Genomic DNA, 24,296 nt, shown 5'->3' with positions numbered 1-24,296 from the left:
TCTAGAACCTTCAGTATTCTAATGTGCATTGTGAACCTCCAAAAGGGAAATATAGCTTGTTAGCGTTTCCCCAATTAATTGATCATTGACCTTTTCCCAAAGAGCACCAAATCACACCTCCCATAACCCAGTTCATTACTCTTCAAATAAAAACTTCCAGTTCTTGTAAACTTTTCCTCACTGGAAGACATGGTATATGCGCTCTCAATACTAGGTTGTGAATTCTTTGAGGACAATTTCTTTTTCTTGAAGTATTTCCTGATCTCATAATATACTGAAACTCGGGCATTCTTCCTCTCTTATAGTTCCTGGGATGGGCACAATGGATACCACTCAAGAGTTCATGTATGGCACAAGCTTGCTAAATAATCCAATTTAGCTTTTGGGATCTTTTTACCACACCTTCATTCAGCTACTTTTGATGCTTTATTTGATGCTTTATTGAAGGCTCTGGGCTAAGCAATGCTGGTGCTAAAAAGATGAGTAAGATCTAGTTACGCCTCACTGTCGAACATGTAGAGGCAATAAGTACATGATAGAAAACAAAAGTGCTAAACAAGAGGTATCAACTGCCTTGGGGGAGACACATGGCAAGAATCAGGAAGGCTTTCTTGGAGGATGTATCATTTGGAATGGGTCTTAAATTAAAAAAAAAAATACAAACAGGATATAGAGGAGTAGCATTATAGGTGGGGGTATATAGCATATGCACACAGGAAGGAAGGCAAGAGGGGCAGGTTCAACTGGCTCTGTCTGGCGGGATGTGTACAGAAGTTGTAGATGGGATATGACCAGCGCGTGGATAATAAAAATAGAAAGAATACTTTGGGTGCCAATCTGAGTTGTGTTAATGCTGCTGTCCACACGAAGCCATTGAAGAATTTTTTGAGTGGGAGGGTGCTGTGAGGACCACTTGCTCCTCTACCATCCTTTGTGGTGTCTCCAAGCCCTAGTGCCTTTGCCTCTGTCCAGCTCAGCGACACAGAGAAACTTCAGCCAATGAATTAAACTTCCAGTCTCCTGACTTGCATATTGGGTACCTCCTGTCGTAGAGCTGTCCAGAGTACAAGAGAAATCGTGGCGGCAGCCTCTAGTAAATGCATACCCACTCTGTGGAGAATACTGTCAGAAGCCAGCATGCTGAGGAGGGAGTGTTCAGATGAAGAACACAGATGAGGTCAACCGGGGATTTAATGATAACACTTTGTGGAGTTATGATTTCAGCGTCTTAAAGAGAAAACGGGTAAGAAAAAAAGGATGGGTGCAGATAGAAAATTTTAGTGAGCCACGAGAATGGGATGTAGCTAGTGAGCCCGGAGAATTGACCGTAACCGGTCACTCGTTACAAGCAGCTCAGGACTCAGTTTGGCACGGCTTTGCAGTGAGGAGTGAAATCCAAAGAGGTGGAGGGTTGGTTGGAGGTGACCCACCTGGTGTAATGTTCAAAGGCCTATCCCTCCTGCTGTAACGTTGAAAGGCCGGACCCTCCTGGCTGTTGAGATGGGCCTGGAGAAACTGTGTACTTAATGGCCTTAATGTTTTCTGTGACGTGGACTTTGAGGTCATCAGGGTGATCGGGTGGGGGGAGGGAAGTACCCTTCCTGGGAAAGCTTGGAGGTCTGAGAAGGCGGGCGCCTGCTGGGAATCGATATAGGAAGCCGAGTGAAGCTCTGGTGTTTCGCCGTGGTGGGGCAGGGCTCTCACTAGCATCTGCCGGCGTGCCGCAGGGTTCCGCTGCGCCGAGGACGCCTGAGGGTGGGCCCCCCTTAGCCCCCGCGGCCGCGGGTGGTAGCACGCCCCGCTTCCCCGCACCGCAGGGCCTGCCCCTCGCCGGCAAGCCGGGTGGAGCCGCGGCGCTCGGCCCGGCGGCTGCGGGATCTCGTCTCACTCTTCCGCTTGCAGGTGCGCCCGGGGAAGGTGGGACGCGCAGGAGGGTGGCGCTCGCCATGCCCGGCCCGCAGCTCCCCATCGCGGCCTCCAGCCTGCCGCCCCCGCGAAGCGGCCCGTCGCAGCCCCTCTGAGGAGGAAGAAGAGGCGGCGGCGCACGAGGCACCGCCCCCTTGGCGAGCTTCGCGACCTGGCGGCCTCCGCGGGACCCATGGCGGATTCGTCGCCCACGCTGTCTCTGCGGGAAGGCGGCCCCCGGGCGCCCCGACCCTCGGCCCCCTCGCCGCCGCCGCGCTCGCGCTCGGGCTCCGAGTCTGAGGAGGCCGAGCTGTCGCTGAGTCTGGCCCGCACCAAAACCCGCTCGTACGGCAGCACGGCCAGCGTGCGGGCGCCGCTGGGCGCCGGCGTCATCGAGCGCCATGTGGAGCACCGAGTCCGCGCCGGCGATACGCTGCAGGGCATCGCGCTCAAGTACGGAGTCACGGTGAGCAGGGCGCGCCTCGGCCGCGGGGCGGGGGCTCGGGGGCGGGGGCTCCGGGGAGGGGCCGGGGGCTGGGGGCTCGCGCGGGCGGCTCTCCGGCCCCTGGCGCTCGCCAAGGGCGCACTAAGGGCAGCCGCAGGGGTCGCGGAAGATGGTTCTGCAGCCAGAGGGGCAGGCCGCCCAGGCTCCCTCCCCAGGTAGGTGCATCGAGTTCTCGGCGTCCTGCCCGGACTCGGCGAGGCAGGCCAGAGCCGACCAGGGAGCCATGTTCACCCGAGTTTCAGCCCAGATCACATTGCTGTAGTGCATATTTACTCAGAGCCGAGCTGAGGTGTGGACTCGGGCAGAGAATTTTGTTTTGTCTGTAAACAAGTGCGGCGTTGAGTCAGGGGTGGTACAGTTCTTTCCGCAGGATGGTTCTGGTTTTATCGATGATGATGCTCTATTTAGAAGTGAAATTACACCCCTAGGCTCACGGGCAACTGTGAATGTGACACCTGTCGCCAAGCAGCAGCCCAGAACTGGGGTCTAGGTGAGCTGGAGAGCTGTGTTTATTATAAATTTATAAGTGTGTGTGTCCTAGATATATTGCATTACACCTCTGGGAAGAACATGGAAACCTGAGGGAGCATATTGTCTCATTAAAATTACTTATAATTAACTCTGAGACGTGTGATGGCCTTTTTACATTTGAGTTCTGTATCAGTTTTCAATGTTCTTTCCTGAAACACCTTAGACACTGATGGGAAGAAAGGCGATCTTACCTGTATCTTTCTCTTAAAGTGGAACTCTTTCTGGCCCTTCACAGAATGACAGAGACTAATTTTTTTTATTTTTTATTTTTAAAATGTTTTTATTTATTTATTTATTTTTCCATTTTATTTATTTTTTTCAGCGTAACAGTATTCATTGTTTTTATACAACACCCAGTACTCCATGCAAAACGTGCCCTCCCCATTACCCACCACCTGTTCCCCCAACCTCCCACCCCTGACCCTTCAAAACCCTCAGGTTGTTTTTCAGAGTCCATAGTCTCTTATGGTTCGCTTCCCCTCCCGAGACTAATTTATTTTGCACCTTCAAGTTGGTACTGTATGTTTACCTGGCAGGTCTTATTGATGAAGTTCTAGAACCTAGGTGGGGGGTCGGTGGGCTGAGGTCCGGAGCCGATGACCAAGAAAGAATTCTTGAGACATCTTTGGTGCAGAATGGTGGTTTATTAAAGCACGGGGACAGGACCCGTGGGCAGAAAGAGCTGCTGCCCGGGGTTGTGAGGGATGGCAGGTTATGTACCCTGCGGTTGGGGGAAGGTGAGGAGAAGGGAGGTTTCAATGGAGCTTTCATATGCTAAGAGGGCCTATGAGGTGCGGGAGTATCCCGGAGGTCTTCCGGCTTGATCAATGTTGTCTTTTGGCAAGCCATTAATATCAAGATAGTTGGGAGATTCCTGGTGGGATGTCACAATTCTGCTATCAAGCGTCTTTGTTAGTGAGATTTAGGTTCAGAAGAGATTTAACTATATTTACATTTCCTTCTACCTCAGCCTGGTTCAGTTTTGTGTATGGAGGGGAGGGCGACCTTAAGGCTTGAGGAACTGAGTTAATTTACCTCTGGAAATTATCAATAGCGCAAGGTAACTTCTTTGTTTGTAGATCTCTAGGATATTTGTAAACCAAGGGGAACTATTTGTTTCTCGTTTATGGTGGTCAGGGGTGCCTGAGGAATGTTACACACACTACCGAGGGGAGCGGATGGAGAGGGGGTGCAAGATGCCAGCTTTTGCTTTGTCTTCAGCCAACCTCCTGCTCCCTCATCATTATCATTTAAACATTTTGAGACCAGGAATCTTGCTATGCAGGCATATACTGATATTATCATGCTATGGATAGTCCCTTTCCATCTGCCTGGGAGTTTTTAAATGTGAACATAGAACTGCCATTGTTACGTACATCAATAAGGCCTGGTTTGGGTGAGGGCCAGAGGAAAGCAGAATTGGGGCATATCAGTAACTACCTTCTGCTGAATGCCTGCTGTGTGCCAGGCATTACATTTGTCCTGTTCCATCTTGTTTTTATTCAATTTGGTTTTCCTAATGAGCCTTGGAGGTAGGTGTAATTAACTTTTTTACAGATGGGAAGAGGGGTGAGAGGTAAAGATATTATCTGAGTATGTTTTTTCATTGAAAACAGCTTGAGTTAGCACAGTGATAAAGCATTTGCTTTTATCTAGATACTACTTCGGATTTTCACCGTTGATTCTATCCTAGTCTTATCAAGAGCTCTCTTAGCATCTTGGTCATTGAAAAAGGAAGGTAGGTCTCTTCTGTATGGTTTCTGTATGTCATACCTACTGGGCCAGGGTGACTGTACCAGAAACCCATGATCTCTAGAGAAGTGTTATTTCCCTGGTCCCTACCCACAGCAGTCTCTCCAGGCCAGTGCCCTACTTGGCTGCACCTGAGTGGCTTAGAGCTCCTAAACATCTGCTCAGATGCTGCTCTACCTTTGATCAGATGCTTTCTAATCTATGTTTCTGCTCACTGTAGATTCTGTTACTCATAACCTTATCACCCTTTATGATTAAGGTGTAAACTAGATTTTTCACCACTTTCAAAAAGACTTGATTTTAAGATGTTAAGCTCAGGTATAATGAATTGGGAACTATAATGTATGGCCACAGTCTCAACTGCAGCACTATTGATACTATGGGCCCTATAATTCTTTGTTGTGGGAGTTGTGCTGTGCATTGTAGGGTGTTTAATAGCATCTCTGACCTCTGCCTGTTAGATGCCAGTAGGACCCCCACCCCCCCATCGAGAGATTGCCAAATGTTCCCTAGGAAGAAACTCACTCTCCATCAAGAACCAGTGGTTTATTACATGTATATCATTTACTTTAGGCCCTGAACTATAGTTGATGAAATTTTTAGAGACTCTTCCACTGATTATGTAGAAACAGTGGAAGTGATAATTGTTACTGTAACAGTGAAGTGACATTCGTGCTTTTATTAATGGAGGCAATTATTAATTAGATTTACTCATTGTAAATTGAGATTTTACCTGGGACCTAAAAAGGGAGAGAAGTTTTTTTTCTTTCCATGATTGAACAGAAAGAAGTTGAATTAGTTAAGTTCCTAATATTGACTGCCGAGGTCATAAGCATATTTAAATTATTGTTTAAAGGGCTCAGTCCCAAGGACCCAAAGATCATGACCTGAGCCAAAGGCGGATGCGTAACTGACTAAGCCAGCCAAGTGCCCCACCATCTTGAAATTTTTAATACTTTCTGAACAAGGGCCCCACATTTGCACTTTTCACTGGGCTCTGCAAATTATGTAGCTGATCTTGGCTGTGTGACTTGCTCCCTCACTGCCTTCAAGTACTTGCTTACATGTCTCCTCCATGAGGCCTTCCTGACTACTCTCTGTCAAATTACAGCCCTCCTCCATACCCCCTTTCTTTCCCCTTCCCTGCCTTGTCTTTCCAACAGTATTCATCTTATTTTCCTTTTTCCCCCACTTTCTATCTTTTTGGTGATACATTAGTGAATAAATAGAAATCCATGCCCTCATGGAGCTTATAGCTTAGTGGAGACAGTAAGTAAACAAACGAAATATGTTATAGGTCAGGTATTGAAAAGCAAAATGAAAGAAAATTAAGCGGGGAAAGGAGAGAAGGAGGGCTAGTGGAGGTGGCTGTTATTTAAAATGGTGTGACCACAAAGACCTCACTGAGAAGGAGGCAAGGGGGTAGGGGATGCGCAGATATCTGTGAAGAACATTCCAGGCAGGAGAAATAGCAAGTGATGCAGAGGCCCTGAGGTGGGAGCATAATTGGGAAGTTCCAGGAATAGTGTACCTGGTGTTTACAATGCAATAGGTTGTATTTGAACCAGATCACTTAGGGCTTTGAGGGCCATTGTAAGAACTTTGGCTCTTTCTCTGAGTGAGTTGGAAAGTGGAGGGATTTGAACAGAAGAATGACATGATCTGATTTATGCATTAAGAGGATCACTCTGGCTGCTGCTTTGAGAACAGGCTGTAGCCCAGGGAGTGCCAAGGCAGGGAGGCCAGATAGGATAAAGGCTTTGTAATAACGCAGGTGAGAGGATGGCAGTCTGGACCAAAGCAGCAGAAAAGGAAGTGGTGGGAAGGGGTTGATTCTAGATGATTTGTTGATACTATATATATACTATATATTTTCTGCTTATTTGTTTACTCTTTCATTTGAGCATTTCTGCTGTAGAGACGGGCCCAGGCATCCAGAAGGCTTCTCTATAGGAAAGAAGAATGCAGATGTTAGAGATCCTGGCCAGGCCTGACACCTGATGGACTGAAATTGTTCGGCCAGTGCCTTGGAAAATATCTAAAGGACCTTTCCCACATCCGTTTTAAAGTCATTTTAGTTATTAATAACTAGCATTTTTTATTATTTTTTTTACTTGGTTTTATTGAGCCTGGTTTGTTTGCGTCCTTGTGCTACATGCAGGGATTACAGGATGATATATGCTTTTCTCCTGTTATTCATGATGAGTTTTGTCTACTGCTGATTTCCACTAGCCTGTAGCTACTTGAGAAGCCAGGTTGCTTGTCTAACTCATCTCTGTACATTCCGTGCCTAGCCCGAGTCTGGCACATGCAGGCCCTCCACATATGTATGGACCTAATCCACAGGCCTGCCTGGTGTGAAATCGCTGGGCCCTGGAGTTGAGCAGACCCTGAAAGACAGAGCCCAAGTAGGAGTTGAGTGACTGGATTTGCGAAGTGTGATTTGAGAGTGGCTCTCAAGCCTACAGCAAGATTGGTGCTGGTTTTCTCCCCTTCTACTGGCAGGGAATCTTGACATTGAAATAAACATAGGTTTACTTTTGAGCATCTCTACCAAAGAGGCATTTGAGGAAGTGGTCTGGGAAAATGAAACTATCTAGGCTAAGTTGAGAAACTACTAAATACGATGTAGATCTCAGACTTGAATTTGCTTGGGCTGGAATTTCCCTGGCTGTGCCTGTCTCTCCTGAGACTTAAGGTCCTTGCCCTAACCCAGTGTTCTAGATTTAGCTGTGATGTTTGTGGTGATCCTAGCTCCTCTCAGTTGGATGCAAACTTTGGGAGGAAGCTCATGGCTCCAGGCAGCCACTGTGAAGTTATTGTTTGGAAACCCTAAAAAAACATCTAGAGAACAGTATACAAACAAAAGTGAGCAGGAGGCAGTGAGGAGACCTATTATTTGCATTAACTTTTTCATTGTCTCTTTGCTTCCTCCTGGCAGCTTGCCTATCCTCTCCCCTCTCCAGAGGCCACCTTGCTTCTGATGCCCTCAATTACTTACTGTCCAGTTTTATTCCCAGAGTCTTCTCACTTTCTTCCAGTGAGCTGCTAAACCTAGTTGCTTCTTTACACTTCCCTGAACAGAAGTCACCTTGCTGAGACAAAGTGAAATGATTGTCATTTTAGGGACAAGGTTGTGAATTAAAAATGTAAGTATATGTACATCTTTTGTATTCATAACTTTAGGCCCTGCTGCTGATAGAAATTGTTGATCCTTGCTGATCAAAGGCAAAAGAACCATAAATTAATAGTGCAACATGTAATGAGAAGTATGGTAAAATGGCCTTTAGTAGCTTGGGATTTAATAGATTCTCACATATTCTTTTTTATTATTTTATTTTATTTTATTTTTAGTGGGAAGGGACAGAGGGAGAATCCCAAGAATCCTCAGGTTTTCTTTTTTATAAAACAATTTCGGGGTGCCTGGGTGGCTCAGTCAGTTAAGCCTCTGCCTTCCACTCAGGTTATGATTTCAGGGTCCTAGGATGGAGCCCCACGTCCAAATCCCTGCTCAGCAGGGAGTCTGCTTCTCACCTCCCCCCATGCTTGCTCTCTCAAATAAATAAATAAAATCTTAAAAAAAAAAACAAAAAACAGTTTCACTGACGTATAATTTACATACCACAAAATTCACCCATTCTATGTGTACAGTTCAAGGACTTTTAGTGAGTTTACAGAGTTGCGCAATCATCACCACAATCCAGTTTTAGAACAGTGCCATTGCTCTGAAAAGATCCCTGTGCCACTGACCTTACTTCTGTTTCCTTCTCTAGCCCCAGGTAGCCCCCAGATATACATTCTAATCTATAGATTTGCCTTTTCTGGGCATTTCATATAAATGGAATCTCATATTTCTTCTGAGATAGCGTGGGAAAGAAGTAAATCCTTTTCCCTATTAGCACGTGGCAGTGAAGGAATCCGATTGCCACCAACACCTAGGACTTAAGAGTGAGAGTAAGACAGTGGCATGACTGGTGAATCTAGCACTTACTGAAAAGGACCTTGAGAGAGTCCTTTCATATGTAAGTCTTTAGTTTTCTGTAAAATAATAATCAAATGACAGTTGTATGTGTGTATGAATATATTCTGTAAGCCACACAGTGCTGGGTAAGTGTTAGTTATCATGTATCCTGAAATGTTGTTGGAAAGATTTGTCTTTCTTAAGGGGCGGAGGGAGGGGTAGAAACAAATTCTGAATGCTGTTTTCACTGTTAGGTTAGTGGCTTGATGAGGCTGTACAGGGTAGCCTTTGTGGAAGGTTCCTGGCTGTGCCCAGCAGCAGCTGTTGAGATACTTTTATAGGACTCAGCTCACCTTCACAAAATGTATTTACGGGGGAATCATTGTAAAGAAGTTGTTTTTAACTTATCAGTGGCGCTCATTCTACCTAATGTCATGATGGTTGATCTTGTGACCATCTTGTTAGCTCTTAATTATTCTGTAATCTGTTTCTTGGGGACCAGTCAATTTGACTGAATCATGCTATTCAATCCTGATTGAGAGAGACTTTTTTTTTTTTTTTAAGATTTTATTTATTTATTTGACAGAGATCACAAGTAGGCAGAGAGGCAGGCAGAGAGAGAGAGGAGGAAGCAGGCTCCCTGATGAGCAGAGAGCCCGATGCGGGGCTCGATCCCAGGACCCTGGGATGATGACCTGAGCCGAAGGCAAAGGCTTTAACCCACTGAGCCACCTAGGTGCCCCAGAGAGAGACTTTTGAAATGAAATCAATTCAATTGCTATACCTACCTCCTACTCGTCTGCCCACAAGAAATAGAGAGGGTAGTTCTGTGTCACTCTAAAAAGGTCATACTGTCTACTCTCAACATTAATTGGGTGTTAGGAAATGTTGGACAGAGGGGTGGGAGAAATAGGTGAACTTTTTTTTTTGTTTGAATAAATTGAATGATAATTTTTTTAAAAGGCCTAAGGAGTTGGGTTCTGTTTTGGTTTTGGGTTTCGGTTTCCCCAAAAGTAATCCATTCTCCACCATCCACCCAAGTCCTGGTATGATCCAAAATTGTTTTAGAAGGATAACTTTAGGGGTGCCTGGGTGGCTCAGTTGGTTAAGCGAGTGCTGTTGGCTCAGGTCTTGATCCCTGGGTCCTGGGCCCAAGCCCCATGTCGGGCTTCCTGCTCAGAGGTGAGCCTGTTTCTCTCTCCCTCTGTCTTCTGCTCCCCCTGCTTGTGCTCTCCTGCTCTCTCTCCCTCTGTCAAATAAATAAAATAAATTTTTTTTTTTTTTTTAGCAGAAGAATAAATCTAGCAATAGAGTGGAGGAAAGAGTATATATTGGGGAGGATGGAGGAAAGGGATCAAAATGTCTTTTAAGAGTTCTAATGTACTGTTCCCAGCTTTATGTGTTCCTAACACAACCCAGGTCTGCATTGGGACTATGCCAGAAAACTGCAATTTCAAAGCCTGTAACAAATCAAATCCTTATGATATCCAAAACTTGAAGAAGCTGCAGTTATTCTGTGTGTGTGTTTAACAACAAAACTTGATGGCCTTCTGTAACAATGGCGGTTAAGCGTGCTAGAATTAGAACACACTGCGACATTGAACATTCATGTAATCACTGAGCCTCGGGAACGGTGGACTTCCAGGGTTAAGAGTCATTCCGGAAAAAAAAAAAAAAAAGAGTCATTCCGGAGCCTCAGTGTTTAAGTTATTTCTGTAGCTCCTGACAAGTGTGTGTGTGCACTGGATGAGATTTAATGAGGGCACCTCTTTATTTCTCCAGGAAGCTCATTAATTTACAGAAGAACTCTGTAGACACCCCCTCCTTGTATTGAAAAATTTTAACTTTTTTTTTCCTGAGAGAGAGAGAGAGAGAGAAGTGAGGAGCGGCGGAGGGAGAAGGAGAGAGAGAATCCTAAGCAGGCTCCATAGCGCCTAGCACAGAGCCCCACACAGGGCTCAATCTCATGACCCTGAGATCATGACCTGAGCCAAAACCAAGAATCATATGCTTAACATACTAAGTCACCCAGTTGACCTGAAAAATTTTAACTTTTAAACAGGATCTTTCAACACCAGGTTTCTAGTTCTAAATCTAGGAGACCAAAGTTCAGAGGAATTTCAAACTTTCACAGGACAGCATCTGAACTACTTCTGTCCTTGAGTAAATAAGTAAGTAATAAAATAAAAATTGGGTATTAGGAAGTGTTGAACAGAGGGAAGGTGGGGAAGTTACAGAGCTTTCCAGCTCTTCCCTTGGGTTGGATCATGACTTTTCTTAGCTTTATGTGAGGTGGCATTCCCAGAGCATTAGAGCTATCTATGTTCAGATAAAAGTGTAAAACTTTCCTAAAACATCATTTCACTGTTTGGGATTATCTCATCTCTTATCTGTGCTGGTGAGGTTTTCTCCATGACTAGGCTTCCTGTTTCCACTAGTGCCTCTTTCTTTCTTTTTTTTTTTTTTTAAATTTTATTTTTTTTTAATTGTTTTTTTTTTTTTAAAGATTTTATTTATTTATTTGACAGAGAGAGAGATCACAAGTAGACAGAGAGGCAGGTAGAGAGAGAGAGAGGAGGAAGCAGGCTCCCTGCTGAGCAGAGAGCCCGATGCGGGACTCGATCCCAGGACCCTGAGATCATGACCTGAGCCACCCAGGCGCCCTCTAGTGCCTCTTTCTTGCTAATCCATTTTCCACAAAGCTGCGGGAATGATCTGTAACTGTAAGCAGATTGTGTTGCTCCCTTTCTTCATCCTCCAGTGGCTTCTCATCACATTTGAAATAAAAACCAATTTTGGGGACTCCTGGGTGGCTTGGATGGTTGGGTGTCTAACTCTTGATTTCAGCTCAGGTCATAATCTTGGGGTCCTGGGATTGTGCCCAGAGTCATGCTCCGAGCTCAGCAGGAAGTCTGCTTTGGATTCTCTCTCCCTCTGCCCCTCCCCACCCTCATGCGTATACCTCTTTCTCTCTCTCTGTCCTCCCCACCCAGCTTTCTAAAATAAATAAATAAAATCCTAAAAAAATAAATAAATAAAATAAAATCCTTTTTTTTTTTTTTTTTTAACCTTGGCATCCAAGGCCCTATGTGGTCTAGAGTTTTGCTCATTACTCCCTATACTTCAGCCACACTATTTTTTTTTTTTTTTTTCCTGTGCTGGGGTCCTGCATCTGCTCTTTCCACTGGAATGCTGCTTCCTGCCCCCGCCCCCCCCGCACCTGGCTTTTTTGCATGACTGATTTATTCCTTAACTTTACTATAAGTCCAGAGTTTGCAGCCTGTTCTGTAGGTTCGAGCCACCACTTGTAAAGGAGAATAAGTTAAGATCAAATTTATCACCTCGGGAGGGGGGGAACAATATAGAGCTCACACACCTCAGGGCAGTGACAACATATGAGGCTAATTATCTGGGCTTGGTTTATATTTTCTTACTTTGTAGGAGAAATATTTTTTATTGTGAGAAATTCCTACCTCGTTCCTTCTCATTTGCTAAATACATGTTAGAATCTGCCCTTACTTGTTACTTTATCACTTTTAAGCAAATTTAATAATAAGATAGCAGCTATTATCATTATCGTTTTGGAGGGTTTCCTGGGGGCTATGCATTATCCTATTATCCTAAATACATGAGTTAATTCGTGTAACCCTGATAATGATCATATTGTGTGGAAGGTACTATTTTCCTTACTTTACAGGAAATAAAACAGAATAGTGAATGATTAGAAAGTGGCAAAGCCAGGATTTGAACTCAGAAAGTATGGCCCTGGAGCCCTTGTTTCAAACTACTTTGTATTAGGCTCATTTCATCTTTAAACTCAGATCTACCAGTCCTTAGGTTGGTCCCCACGTTGATGCTATGTCTGGATATCCTGTCTAGTCTATAGGGTGAATGTACACCTTAAATGCTTGCTGATGATACCGAGATGGAGGCGGCGTAGTCTCTGACTTCAGGAAGCTCATAGGCTAAAGAGGCAGTTCTATGGGTTAAACAATGGGTCGAACTAGGGAATCCTGCCTTCAGGATTACAAGAACTAGGGAATCCTGCCCTTCATTCCCTGTGCTCCTTGACCACACCCAGCTGTTGACTCAGTCGCCTCATCTTGTGGTCCCTGTCATTGGCCCTTCACTTAGCTGTGGTGGGCTGCCTTGTTTTGAATGATGGATGTATGGGTCAGGGTTCTGACAGGAAACAGATAGTGGGCATGGGGGGTGTGGCCAAAGAGAATTTCCTGAAGGAACATTTACAGAAGTATGAGCAGGGTTGAGGGAACCAACAAGGGATGGTGAAGCACCTGAGACTAACTACAGCAAGAAGACATTACCCCAAGGCTTGAAGGGCAAGAAGACATGGTGTACCCCACACAAGGAGGGCTGGGGCCTTGGACGAGGGAATGGTTACCTGGCAGCAACTCTGCTATAGAAGAGTGCAGCCCCTGGAGACATGGTGCTATATCTTTCTGCTGATGACTTCCTTTGGAACATCCACTGGAATTCCAAGGACAAGGGGGCTTAGGTAAAGCAGTTTTTAAGAGGTCAACCTCCCGGGTTCAGAACAGGCTCAAGAAGAGCTGGGGATGGATTGGGTGGGGGGATGGATTGAAAGGGAGAGTCACTAACACAACTGATGACTCACGGTCCCTTTCTGGTTACTTCCCTGAGTTCATCTTTTTTTTTTTTTCCTTAATATTTATTTACTTATTTATTAGAGAGAGAATGAGAGCACAAGCCACGGGGAGAGGCAGAGGAGATCACACTCCCCGATGAACAGGGAGCCTGACATGGGGCTTGATCCTAGGACCTTGGGATCATGATCTGAGCCCAAGGCAGACACTTAACCAACTTTATACCTATTCCTCTGACCTGTTTGTTGTTGTTGTTTTTTTTTTTTTTTAAGATTTTATTTATTTAATTGACAAAGAGAGACACAGCAAGAGAGGGAACACAAGCAGGGGGAATGGGAGAGGGAGAAGCAGGCTTCTGGCCGGGCAGAGAGCCCAATACAGGGCTTGATCCCAGGATCCTGGGATCATGACCTGAACCAAAGACAGATGCCCAATGACTGAGCCACTTGGTGTCCTTCCTCTGACCTGTTTTAATTAATTCATCCATCCATCTTTCCATCCTTCTATCCTAAGCACTTACTGTGTACCAGGTCTTTATTACCCCCAGGGAAGATATAGAAATAAAAGTGCTTGTCCTGAAGGAATTCACAGTTTATGCCTGATATTCTCAGCCCTGCCTCAGCACTCAGAGCTGGTGTTCATGTCAATTTCTGTCCCCCATCATTATTGTCAGAAAATTATAGGCCCCTGCCAATAAGCATTTTGAAAGGCATTGTATCAAGGAAGGGTCTTTGACTTACAAGTGACAAAAGACCTAACTCAAATTAGCTTAAGCAAAAAAACAAAAAACAAACAAAAAATGGTGTTTATTGGGTCATGAAAGGCCCCAGGGAATTCTGGCTTTAGGCTTTGCTTCAGAGGACTGATTGCTCTCCTTCCAGATGGCCTCAGGTTCCATGAGGTGGAAGGATGGCAGCTCTTTCCAGCAGAAAAAATACAGGATCTCCCCCCCCCCACACACACACCCCCAGACCCAGCAAAAAAGTCTGCCTCTGTCTTTGAATTTGAATTTGAATTTCATGACCTATCATGAAAGCCAGGACATTGTGACACTCCAAAGGGCAAGAATGAGTCATATGCTCCCCCTGAGTGTGTGTTGGGGGGAGTTGTTCAGTGCCATTGGAAGCCCACATACTAAGATGGAGGAGGTAGATGCTAGCTGGTAAAAAAAAAATTAAATTAAATTAAAAAATAAGGGGTATTAAAGGCAGAGTAGAATACACCTGAACCTGTTATGATAAGTTATTCAAGTTATTTAAATCTCTTAAATAAAAGCCTGACCAGAGCACTGGGTGTTGTGCAAAAAGAATGAATACTGTTACGCTGAAAAAAATAAATAAAATGGAAAAAAAAAAAAAAAAAAAAAGCCTGACCAGACCAGAGATACTTAGGATTTTCAGATTTTGATTTTGTCTCCTAAATGCATTGGCCTATTCATGCCTTTCTTCTTCACCCTTACCTTCTCTCTTTTAATCAGAAGCTAGAACACAAAAGACTACCCACGCCACACAAAAGATACTTTTATGTAGTATCTTTAAAAGAAAAAAAAAAAGCTTTACGTGTACCATTTGTATAGATTCAACTTACAGTAAGAAATCAGGAGATGGGGGCACCTGGGTGGCTCAGTGGGTTAAGCCTCTGCCTTCGGCTCAGGTCATGATCTCAGGGTCCTGGGATCGAGCCCCACATCAGGCTCAGCAGGGAGCCTGCTTCCCCGACCCCCACCTCTCTCTGCCTGCCTCTCTGCCTACTTGTGATCTCTCTCTCTCTGTCAAATAAATAAATAAAATCTTTAAAAAAAAAAAAAAGAAATCAGGAGATGTAGGGTTCATTTAGTGATCGACTCTTGTTTTTCAGGCTCTTTGATGTAGAATCTAATTTTTTCACTCACAATTTGGCATAATTTGGTCCCATTAGTCATGCACTTTTATCCTGCTGTTTGTTGTAGGGACTTAAGAGTCAGACAGAAATCCTAGCTCATGGGGAGCCTGGGTGGCTCAGTGGGTTATAGCCTCTGCCTTCGGCTCAGGTCATGATCCCAGGGTCCTGGGATGGAACCCCACATTGGGCTCTCTGCTCAGCAGGGAGCCTGCTTCCCCTCTCTCTCTCTGCCTGCCTCTCTGCCTACTTGTGATCTCTGTCTGTCAAATAAATAAATAAATAAAATCTTTTTAAAAAAAAGAAATCCCAGATCACACATTTATTTTTTATTTTTTTAGATTTTATTTATTTGAGAGAGAGTGCATAGGAGCATGAGGGGAGAAGGGCCAAGAGCCAAGGAGAAGCAGGTTCTCCGCTGAGCTGGGAGCCTACCGGGGCCCACTCGATTCTAGGACCCTGAGATCCCAACCTGAGCCGAAAGACTCTTAATCCACTGAGCCCCCCAGGCGCCCCTCCAGCTCTCACATTTCAAGAGCCTTAGACACTTGGTCAAAGCAGTCATCTGTTGTGTGCCTTAGCTTCTGCACTGGAAAATAGTAGTATCATCTGCTGCCAGGGGCTCTGCTCAGTATTCTTTCTCTCCTAGACATCCTGTCTGTCTCTGTGTCTGTCTGCCTGCTTACCTATCTACCTCTCCGTCTCCTCTGTGCGAGTGTGTGTACACACCCCCCTGAAGGGTGGGTGACACCTATTTGACACACGTGGAGGTGGTTGGTGTCAGTGGAGCTGAGGTTTGAAACCAGGTCTGTCAAGTTCCCAAGCCCGCGCGCTCAGCTCAGCAATCTTTCCAAACCATCTCGGTTCCCTGCCTCACTGGACTGAGACTGACCGGCTGTGGGGCCCACGCGGAGCCCAGGGCAGCACGGTATCCAGCTGGAGGCCTGGAGGTCGGCAGGCCCAGGTTCTACAGCGGACTCGCAGCGCTGTGGACTTGGGCATGCCACTGACCCCTCTGGAGTCTCCATTGCTTCATTTGCAAAAAGGAGATGACAGTGTCTGGATGGCAGAACTGTTGTGGAGGTTACATGAGACCCTGTGTAGATTCCATTCTCCTTTCCCACCCCCGCCTCCCGTCCCCATCGCTGAGGTCTGCAGGAGGCATCCGCAGGCTAGGAAAGAGTTTGGGGGCGGGGGGTAGTAACTATTAAACTCTAGCTTCTTCATCTGCCAATGTATGATCGTTCCATGGTCTGTAGTCTCTCTGACCTTTTTCCTTTTATTTGTAAAGTGGATCTTCAAATGCCTGCTCCTTGGGTGGAAACAGGACATAGTGTATATAATTCACTCCCCACCTCCTTGCCTTACCGGTACCACTTCCACCTGTTCTTCAGGGCCCATCTAAAGTCAAAAGAATCAAATTAGAACCCCACCTTCTCTGTGAGGCCTTTCTTAATGCCTGCAGCCCCAGTCCACACCATTCTTAACCAATGCTCATATTTATCCCTGTACCAGCTCCTGTTTCCGTTATATTTACCAGACACAATTCCAGAAACCCCAGAAGCACTCCGTAAGTAAAAGAATAGTTCCCGGTTTTTTTTTTTTTTAATCAAATAACAGAAATGTTAAAACAGGAATAGAAATTATTAGATGAGCTAAAAGTTCCACATTCTTTAACTTCAGGGATTTAAGACTGCTTGGTAAAAGCTGCCTTGTAGGGGAAGTATTATAGTGGGGGGAAAATGAATCTTTCCTTAAAGTGGGAAACAATTTCCCGACTACTCTTGAAATAACCAGGAGTACCTGGGGAAGTGACTAAACCCAAATTAAGACTCAAATCCAGAGAAAGCATTGCACATATTCTAAACCTGGATAGTTTTAGTTCTGTTTATGTAATACTACTAATGGATTTACTTACATCTAACTCTGTGTTTCCCTTTTTATATTTTAGATGGAACAGATTAAAAGGGCAAATAAACTGTTTACCAATGATTGTATATTTCTGAAGAAAACTTTGAACATCCCAGTTATATCAGAGAAACCTTTGTTGTTTAATGGACTTAACTCAATAGATTCTCCAGAAAGTGAAACTGTTGGTAGCAGTTTTTCTCATGAAGAAGAGCCTGTAGCAGCTGGGGAAGATCTTTCTCCTCCCAGTCCTCAAGAAACCGATGTTCAGCCTGTACAGCCTGAAGAAGTGTCAGCTAGAGATTTCCTGCAGAGACTAGACTTGCAGATTAAGTTGTCAACACAGGCAGCCAAGAAACTAAAAGAAGAGAGCAGGTAAAAATATGCTGGTAAAATGTCAGAGGGTGAATAAATTACTCTTACGATGTCCTTGCTTGGCTAAGTTTTGTTGTGTTTTGTTTTCTCTCTTTGCTCTCCTCTCTCCTTTTTTTCCTTTTGCTTTAAAAACTATATTTCGGGGGTAACTGGGTGGCTCAGTCCGTCAAGCGTCTGCCTTCGGCTGAGTTCATGATCCCGGGTGGTGGGATCGAGTCCCGCGTAAGGCTCCCTGCTGGGTGGGGGCTGCTTCTCCCTCTCCCTCTGCCTCCCACTTCACCTGCTTGTGCTCTCTCTCTCTTTCTCTGTCAAATAAATAAATGAAATCTTTAAAAAAATAAAAAATATTTTAATTCTAGAAAGTGATTTTCAGTATGTGAGGTGTAAAGAGAGCTCCTGCATTCTGCACAGGGCGTTGTCTGTTGCAGTATACTTGCTTTTGTCCCTGTTATTTATTATAAAAAGTTTGCTTCTTTGCTCTAGTAGCATAACTGTCCAGCAAGCAATTCTGGATAGCAGCCAAGCAGAAATATCTAGTTTATCCCATCAAAGGAAGGACTGCCCTGGGAAGGGCCGCTCCTTGTGAAATACTGATCCTAATGTAATTTGTCAAAGACATTGTCCATTATTTGTTACTGGGTGTTTTTCATGTGAGCTGTTTTCTTTGTTCTTTAATTTGGTACCCGGGCAAATCTTTCTCTCTCCTACAGAATTGGTTTTCTTTTTCCTTTTTGAATCCAAGAATGGCACAAGCTGTTGTGTTTCCCTTTTAACCCTGGCTCCAGGAAGCTAACAACTAAAACTGATGTTCAGTTCAGCTACTACAGTATTTCTTATGGTTAATATATTCGTACTGTTCTCCTTTCCTTAGTCCTGATTTTCTATTTCTATCTAACTCATCTTGTATGTATGCTTTTTTGTTGTAGGCACATCGAGTTCTTTTGAGGAAAAGGTGGAATATAATAAATATAAGCAAATATGAATATAATCATTTTATAATTTAAAATGTTTTATTTAAATGGAATAGAAAAATTAAATATATAAGAATAGATATATATTTTTTACAAGTACCCTTCTTTATTCCAATAACTGAGATGCCAATAAAATGCAGATAATAAGGTCCATCCTAATGAGTATTTGCATCGCATATAACTTCCAGGACATGCAAAATATTACAAATTGATATACTCTTGCCCTTCTTTGGCAAGTGGATATTAACTTATATAATAAGTATGTATATTAGTTTTTTGAATATCATTTTTAAGCACTGATTTATACTGAATGTATTTTTTTCAGAGATGAAGAGAGCCCCTATGCAGCTTCCCTCTATCACAGTTAGATGATCGGGGTGATCATCTAACCTGGATTAAGAGATAGCTGGATCATAAGGAAACCAACAACCGAAGATTCGAAAGCGTACATCGTTAAATCGCAATTTAGTAGGTCCACCTCCTGCAGTTGCACTGACGTGATTATTTCCCTCTGGCTTTCTATAATTCTAAGTCCCTATTATGGCATGAAAGCAAAATTATATCCTAAAGCTCATCACTTTTGTAGGTGATGGTAGTTTTTAGACTAGTTTTGTAAATACTAGTTAACATAAAGCATCAAAGACTATATACATCTTCAAGCTGAAAACAATGTTGATCTTCTGAGAAACCCTAATTATGTGACACCCATGGTTGCTGTTGAAGTGATGCTGATTTTGCTATGTGTTTATAACTTAAGTGCTATATATTTCGATATGCATTACATATTCTGTATTAATATAAAGAACCAGATTTTGTCTGCTATTTTGTAAAAATAAACTACAAAAGCCTGAATGAGAAAATAAACTATGTTTTCATATTTGAGTCTTCGGTTTTTTTCAACAAATGGAAAAGTAAAATTGATTTTTAAATTGTTTTTGAAATGGTGACAGCTTCTCCATTTTAAATGCTTTTATTATTATAACTGGAATTTTGAAAAAGTTTCAGTAATGTAAAAGCAAATTGATTATGGGTGTTAGTAACCTTTACATTTTCATAATATTTTTCCTGATTTGTTTAAGATATGGTATAAACATAGAATACAATGAGAAGGAGAAATTAAAAATGCCATGCTCTTGACACATTGGTGAATTCTAGTTTAGATTTCATTATGTCACTTTATAGAGTGTTTCATAGTCACTGTGTTCATTTCAACTGAGGATTAAGTTTTTATTCACATAATTTTTCTTTTATCATATATATAGGTTACAGCCATAAATCTTAAGCAAAATATTACTTAGAGTTAAACTCTTTTTGGTCTCAGTTTTTATTCAAATACCAGGTTAAAGAAATAATTAAGCTCCCACAAAAATTCCCATATTTATCTCTCCCCTGCATCCCCAAAGGAATCTGCTTTCTGTGGGGGCAAACAAGACTCTCCCCTCATTTTCTCTTCCTCGTCCTGCTCCTCCAGGTCTTCCACTAAGCAGGAAACAGGTGCCTTTAGGCATCAATGGAGCAGAGCTTACAGAACCAGAACTGCACATCTCTAGCCCTTGAGGGTGACTAACAGGTGCACGCTGGGAAACACTGGTCGTCTGCCCTTGTCTCAAATTTCTTGTTTGTTCATAACATACACACTCCCTGATGTGTTGGGTTTCTTTTTTTCTCATGCTGTTACCATCTTTGATATAGGGTGATCTCTTGATCATGCTTTGCTACTACCTATGGGGGGTTAGTTGGAAGAAGAGAAAACAAAAATAAAGGAAGGGAAAACACTGTACATAAGACAAGGTCTAGGCCTCCAGAGGCACAGGAACTTTCAAAAATGTAAAGTTATCATGATGTTTAACGTGACATGATCTGAAATTTGAGAGTAATCCAAAAGACATAAATCCAAAAATGCTGTCCAAAAAATGTAATACAAGCAGAAATGTAAAATTCAGACCACAATCTTAAAAAGATTCTTCTGAGTATTTCTTTGTTGCCTAAGGTCTACTCTTAGCACTTTCTGGCCAGGACATCTCTCTCCTTCAAGTAATTAAAAGCTCTGGATTTGTTGAGGCCCCAGTTGAACTGTCTTGGACCAGAGTACTCTAGTGCTGCCTTGGAGGAGCAGACGGAGCCACAAGAAACCGGTTTCGAGGCCTCAAGGCCCACTTTTAACCACTTCTTGCTCATCTGACTTTGAGTATGCTCTGTGTCCTTGTGAACCAGTTTCCTCATTTCTGAAACAAGGCCAATGATCTCCCTTTTCTTTTGTCTTGGTTACTGCTCAGAGCTAATGAATGTCCATGTGTCAGAAAACTACAATAAACTCCCTGCATAAATGTCTTATTTAAAAATGGACTACATAGATATCTAGATAAATTATAGAAAAATGAATGGATAAGATGCTTTAATTGCAGCCAGACTTTTTTTTTTTTTTTGTCCTGTACTTGGACTATAGGACATGGGTGAATGGTCGGTCATGTTATCAAAGATGACATTAAAAGGGTCTGACTCATTGAGTTGGGCAAGGGTAATTTGGGCAGAGGTGTTTCTAGTTCCCTCTTACTGCTCGCCAGGGAGTAATGACTTCTCTAGAACATACCAAGTTTAGTTTTTGTAGGTGTCAGGCTTTGGTTTTGTTTATTTTTACAACTCTAGAGAGGATGGGGAGGAGCAGCAGTGGTTTCCTCCCCGAGAAAAATAACCTCTTAATACTTTCCCCTGTAAGTTCCCCAGCCCTCACCAAAAAGTAGATACCAAGTAGGAGCATTCAAGACAAGTATCAGAAGGCTGTTTGAAGACATGACAGGTAATACATAAAGATTATATTATTTTTAACATTTCTAACTGAAATAGAAAAATGTTATAACTTTATGCTGAATAATGTATTTTCAAAGCATTCTCTGGCTTGGGAGCATTGCCCATTACCAACCATTTCAGGAGGATGTTGGGCCACTGTGTGTTGTTTCCAGAGCTGTGTTTGTGATGGCAGCTGAGGAAGAGAAGTTGCAGGGACCCCAAGTTCATTAACCTTCTCTTCCAGGAAAACTCGTTTAAAAGCTTTGGTCCACGAAGAAGGGACTGTTTTCTCTGTTTCGGTCCTACTGCCTGGCCCTCTTGCTCTCTGTTGAGAAACCTTGGCCTGGATTAAATTCAGTTTAGATAACTCAGGTCTGGCAGACATGTTTACTTTGCTTCTGCAGTGTTTATGACCTCATTTTTCTCCTTGGAGAGCACATAGTTATCCCTATCAATAAACAAACTCGATGTCTGGAAATGTCAAGAGCGGGGAGAAAGTGTTGATGAGTCCAGCAAACCCTATGCTTATCTTTCAGGTTCCTTTTTGCACCACTGGGCCTGATAAAGAGCCAACAGGAACAGCCAAAAAAGCAGAGTTATCCTTTAAGCTAGAGAGGCTTGGAGGAAATGTTAATTTATTTTAACTCCCAGAAGGGAACTGGAAATGACATCTTGTAACAGACAGAGTCTAGGAGGTGCTTTGGTACCCAGCATGCCTCAAAAACAGAACCCCCTAATTCTTTGCGGGGGGTGCCTGTGGGTGTGACACAGCGGGAAAAACCTTCAATTTTAAGTTCTGTCCATGACGGGCTTTCCGAAGCCACATATCTCTGATTATAAAATGTAAATCTATAAGGAAATGAAGATTCTATATACAAAATCGCAGCTTACATACAACTTTACTTTTCAGACAGTTTTTATGGCAAGAAAGCTATGTTGAACCACTTCTAAAAGGTTAACTACTGCAATTGCATCACTTTCTAATAATCCTTGGGTCAAATAACTTTAATGACAGAATTAGAAGTGTTTTAAGCTACGTTTGCTGGGACAGTCTAAAGACTCCCGGATCTTCTGCCACTTTTACAGGCTGCTGTAGATACGCTTGATGGCATCGGCTTCTTCTTCATCAAGGATGCCTTTCTCCACATAAGCATCAGCTTGTTGGTTGATGAAGTCCCTCATCTTTGAAAGGTCATAATCTGGAAAATATTGTTAGCGTATCGTGAGCAATGATCAGGAAAGAGACTTCCCATTACAATGATTACCATTAGCTAAGAAGCTTTTAATGCAACAACACAAGTACCATTCCGTCCCTGTCTTTCACATTGGAAAACATATCAGTTCTTGGCATTTGTTCAGTCTTTAGAGTTTAAAACCATGTGTGTGTGTGTGTATGAAATTATCTCTTTTGCTGTCCATCACCCCTGCAAGGTGTTCAGGTGGGGAGTGCCACCCTTATTTGACCATGGAGGGAACAGGCTCATAGGGCTTTGCAAACTTAATTTTTTTTTTAAAGATTTTATTTATTTATTTGACAGACAGAGATTACAAGTAGGCAGAGAGGCAGGCAGAGAGAGATAGGAGGAAGCAGGCTCCCTGTTGAGCAGAGAGCCCGATGCGGGGCTCGATCCCAGGACTCTGGGATCATGACCCAAGCCGAAGGCAGCGGCTTAATCCACTGAGCCACCCAGGCGCCCCGCAAACTTAATGTTTATACCAATCACCCAGGGCTCTTGTAGGTTTGTATTAGTAGGTCTGACGTGGAACTCTGGGTTCTGCATGTTAAATAAGCTCCAGGGAGATGTCGATGCTGTCAGTCTAGGAATCACTTTGGGGTAACAAGATCCTAAAGCTTAAGTACCTTGTTCAGGCTCACAAAGGTAGTAAGAGTTACAAACAGAACCAGGTGTTTTGGTTTTCTGCAATTGTTATACAGGTTAAGTCAGTGTTGATGGGACAACCCACTTTTTTTTTTTTTCCAAATTAAGAATTGCCATGATTTTTTACATTATCTGAATTATATGCATGAAACAAAACAAAAAATTATATGTATGAGCTTTCTTTTTTTGGAGAAACCTCTTTATGGGTCTTCTGTCCTACTTAAATAAAAAAAACCTATGTAGGGGCGCCTGGGTGGCTCAGTGGGTTAAAGCCTCTGCCTTCGGCTCAGGTCATGATCCCAGGGTCCTGGGATCGAGCCCCATATCGGGCTCTCTGCTCAGCAGGGAGCCTGCTTACCCCCTCTCTCTCTGCCTGCCTCTCTGCCTGCATGTCATCTCTATCAAATAAATAAATAAAATCTTAAAAAAAAAAACCTATGTAAACCATAAAACCACCCATCAAAAACAAAGATCCCCAAGTAGGGAGGCTGCCTGTGGCATTTTTCTAAAGGCTTAAAGAAAACCCACATCCTCCTTGATGCTTATTGTTTAAAAAAATGGAAAATACGGAAACATGGAAATAAAATTTAAATCACCTGAATTCTATCAGTCGTAAATAACCACAGATGGTTTTTTGTTTTCCTTTCTTGCTTTTCAAATATATCTATCTCGACCCGGAATTGAGATCACGGTATATAGACAACCTTATAAATGAGCTCCTTTCCCTTTACCCAGTGAGCATCAATATTCTTCAGAAACTCTTTTAATGGCTACAAGCAGTGCATCCTATGGTGGTACCAAAATCCGCGACTCACGTCTCTCAGGGCTGGACGCGTGGGTCTTCTTATACCCCAGCATACTTGGGAAGACCCCCCCACCCAGATTTCAAGTTGCCTGAGGCTGTGTTCCTTGAGGACAGTGCTGTTCCACTTGGCTATGGCAGCCCCTGGAACAGAGACTTGCCTTCTGTCAGTTTGTAAAGGAGAAGAAAAGGGAGAGAGTGGGGAACAAAAGCTCAGAGCTCCGGTGAAAGGAAAACTATAAAAAACATTGCTGTGAGCACCAGGTGTTTATCATATCAAACGAGCCAAGGTTTAGAGAAAACCTGTTTCCCCTCCAGGAAAGAGGCGTTTGTTCCCATTAGGGCTTGGCCATGAAGATTAAAGAGACTACAGCAGCCCCGGGCACTTCACAACTGTCGTCTGTCTTGCTCCTCAC

General features: G+C 43.4%; 2 protein-coding genes across 5 annotated transcripts in view; one reads left to right on the top strand and one right to left on the bottom strand.

The window, feature by feature from the left end:
• The first annotated feature begins 1,699 nt into the window (after positions 1 to 1,699).
• LYSMD2 (LysM domain containing 2) lies at positions 1,700 to 19,266 on the top strand. 4 transcript variants are annotated; one of them, XM_046008788.1, is made up of 4 exons: positions 2,177 to 2,371; positions 16,673 to 16,727; positions 17,109 to 17,440; positions 18,737 to 19,263. In XM_046008788.1, the coding sequence occupies exons 1-4, from the start codon at positions 2,307 to 2,309 to the stop codon at positions 18,777 to 18,779; spliced, it is 495 nt and encodes a 164-aa protein (XP_045864744.1). In that variant the 5' UTR covers positions 2,177 to 2,306; the 3' UTR covers positions 18,780 to 19,263. The 4 variants fall into 4 exon arrangements, with proteins under 4 accessions (XP_045864743.1, XP_045864744.1, XP_045864746.1 ...); XM_046008790.1 differs by lacking the exon at positions 2,177 to 2,371 and adding an exon at positions 2,435 to 2,565; XM_046008787.1 differs by lacking the exon at positions 16,673 to 16,727 and having other exon boundaries at positions 1,700 to 2,371; positions 18,737 to 19,266.
• Positions 19,267 to 22,078: 2,812 nt separating this feature from the next.
• SCG3 (secretogranin III) overlaps positions 22,079 to 24,296 on the bottom strand; it is a 36,212-nt gene continuing 33,994 nt past the window's right edge. The window contains exon 12 of the mRNA XM_046008784.1: positions 22,079 to 22,397. Coding sequence (XP_045864740.1) covers positions 22,279 to 22,397 — 119 coding nt within the window. The 3' untranslated portion in view covers positions 22,079 to 22,278. The remainder of the gene's footprint in view (positions 22,398 to 24,296) is intronic.

Source organism: Meles meles, chromosome 6 (genome assembly GCF_922984935.1).
Source record: "Meles meles chromosome 6, mMelMel3.1 paternal haplotype, whole genome shotgun sequence".
NCBI lineage: Eukaryota > Metazoa > Chordata > Mammalia > Carnivora > Mustelidae > Meles > Meles meles.
Note: the sequence above shows the minus strand (reverse complement) of the source record. Positions and strands in the feature narration are given on the sequence as shown.

Coding starts and splice junctions, on each gene's coding strand:
- LYSMD2 (XM_046008787.1), top strand. CDS start 2,099: ATGGCGGATTCGTCGCCCACGCTGTCTCTGCGGGAAGGCGGCCCCCGG. Junction 2,372..17,108: donor CGCTCAAGTACGGAGTCACG/GTGAGCAGGGCG, acceptor TTTATATTTTAG/ATGGAACAGATTAAAAGGGC. Junction 17,441..18,736: donor AAACTAAAAGAAGAGAGCAG/GTAAAAATATGC, acceptor TATTTTTTTCAG/AGATGAAGAGAGCCCCTATG.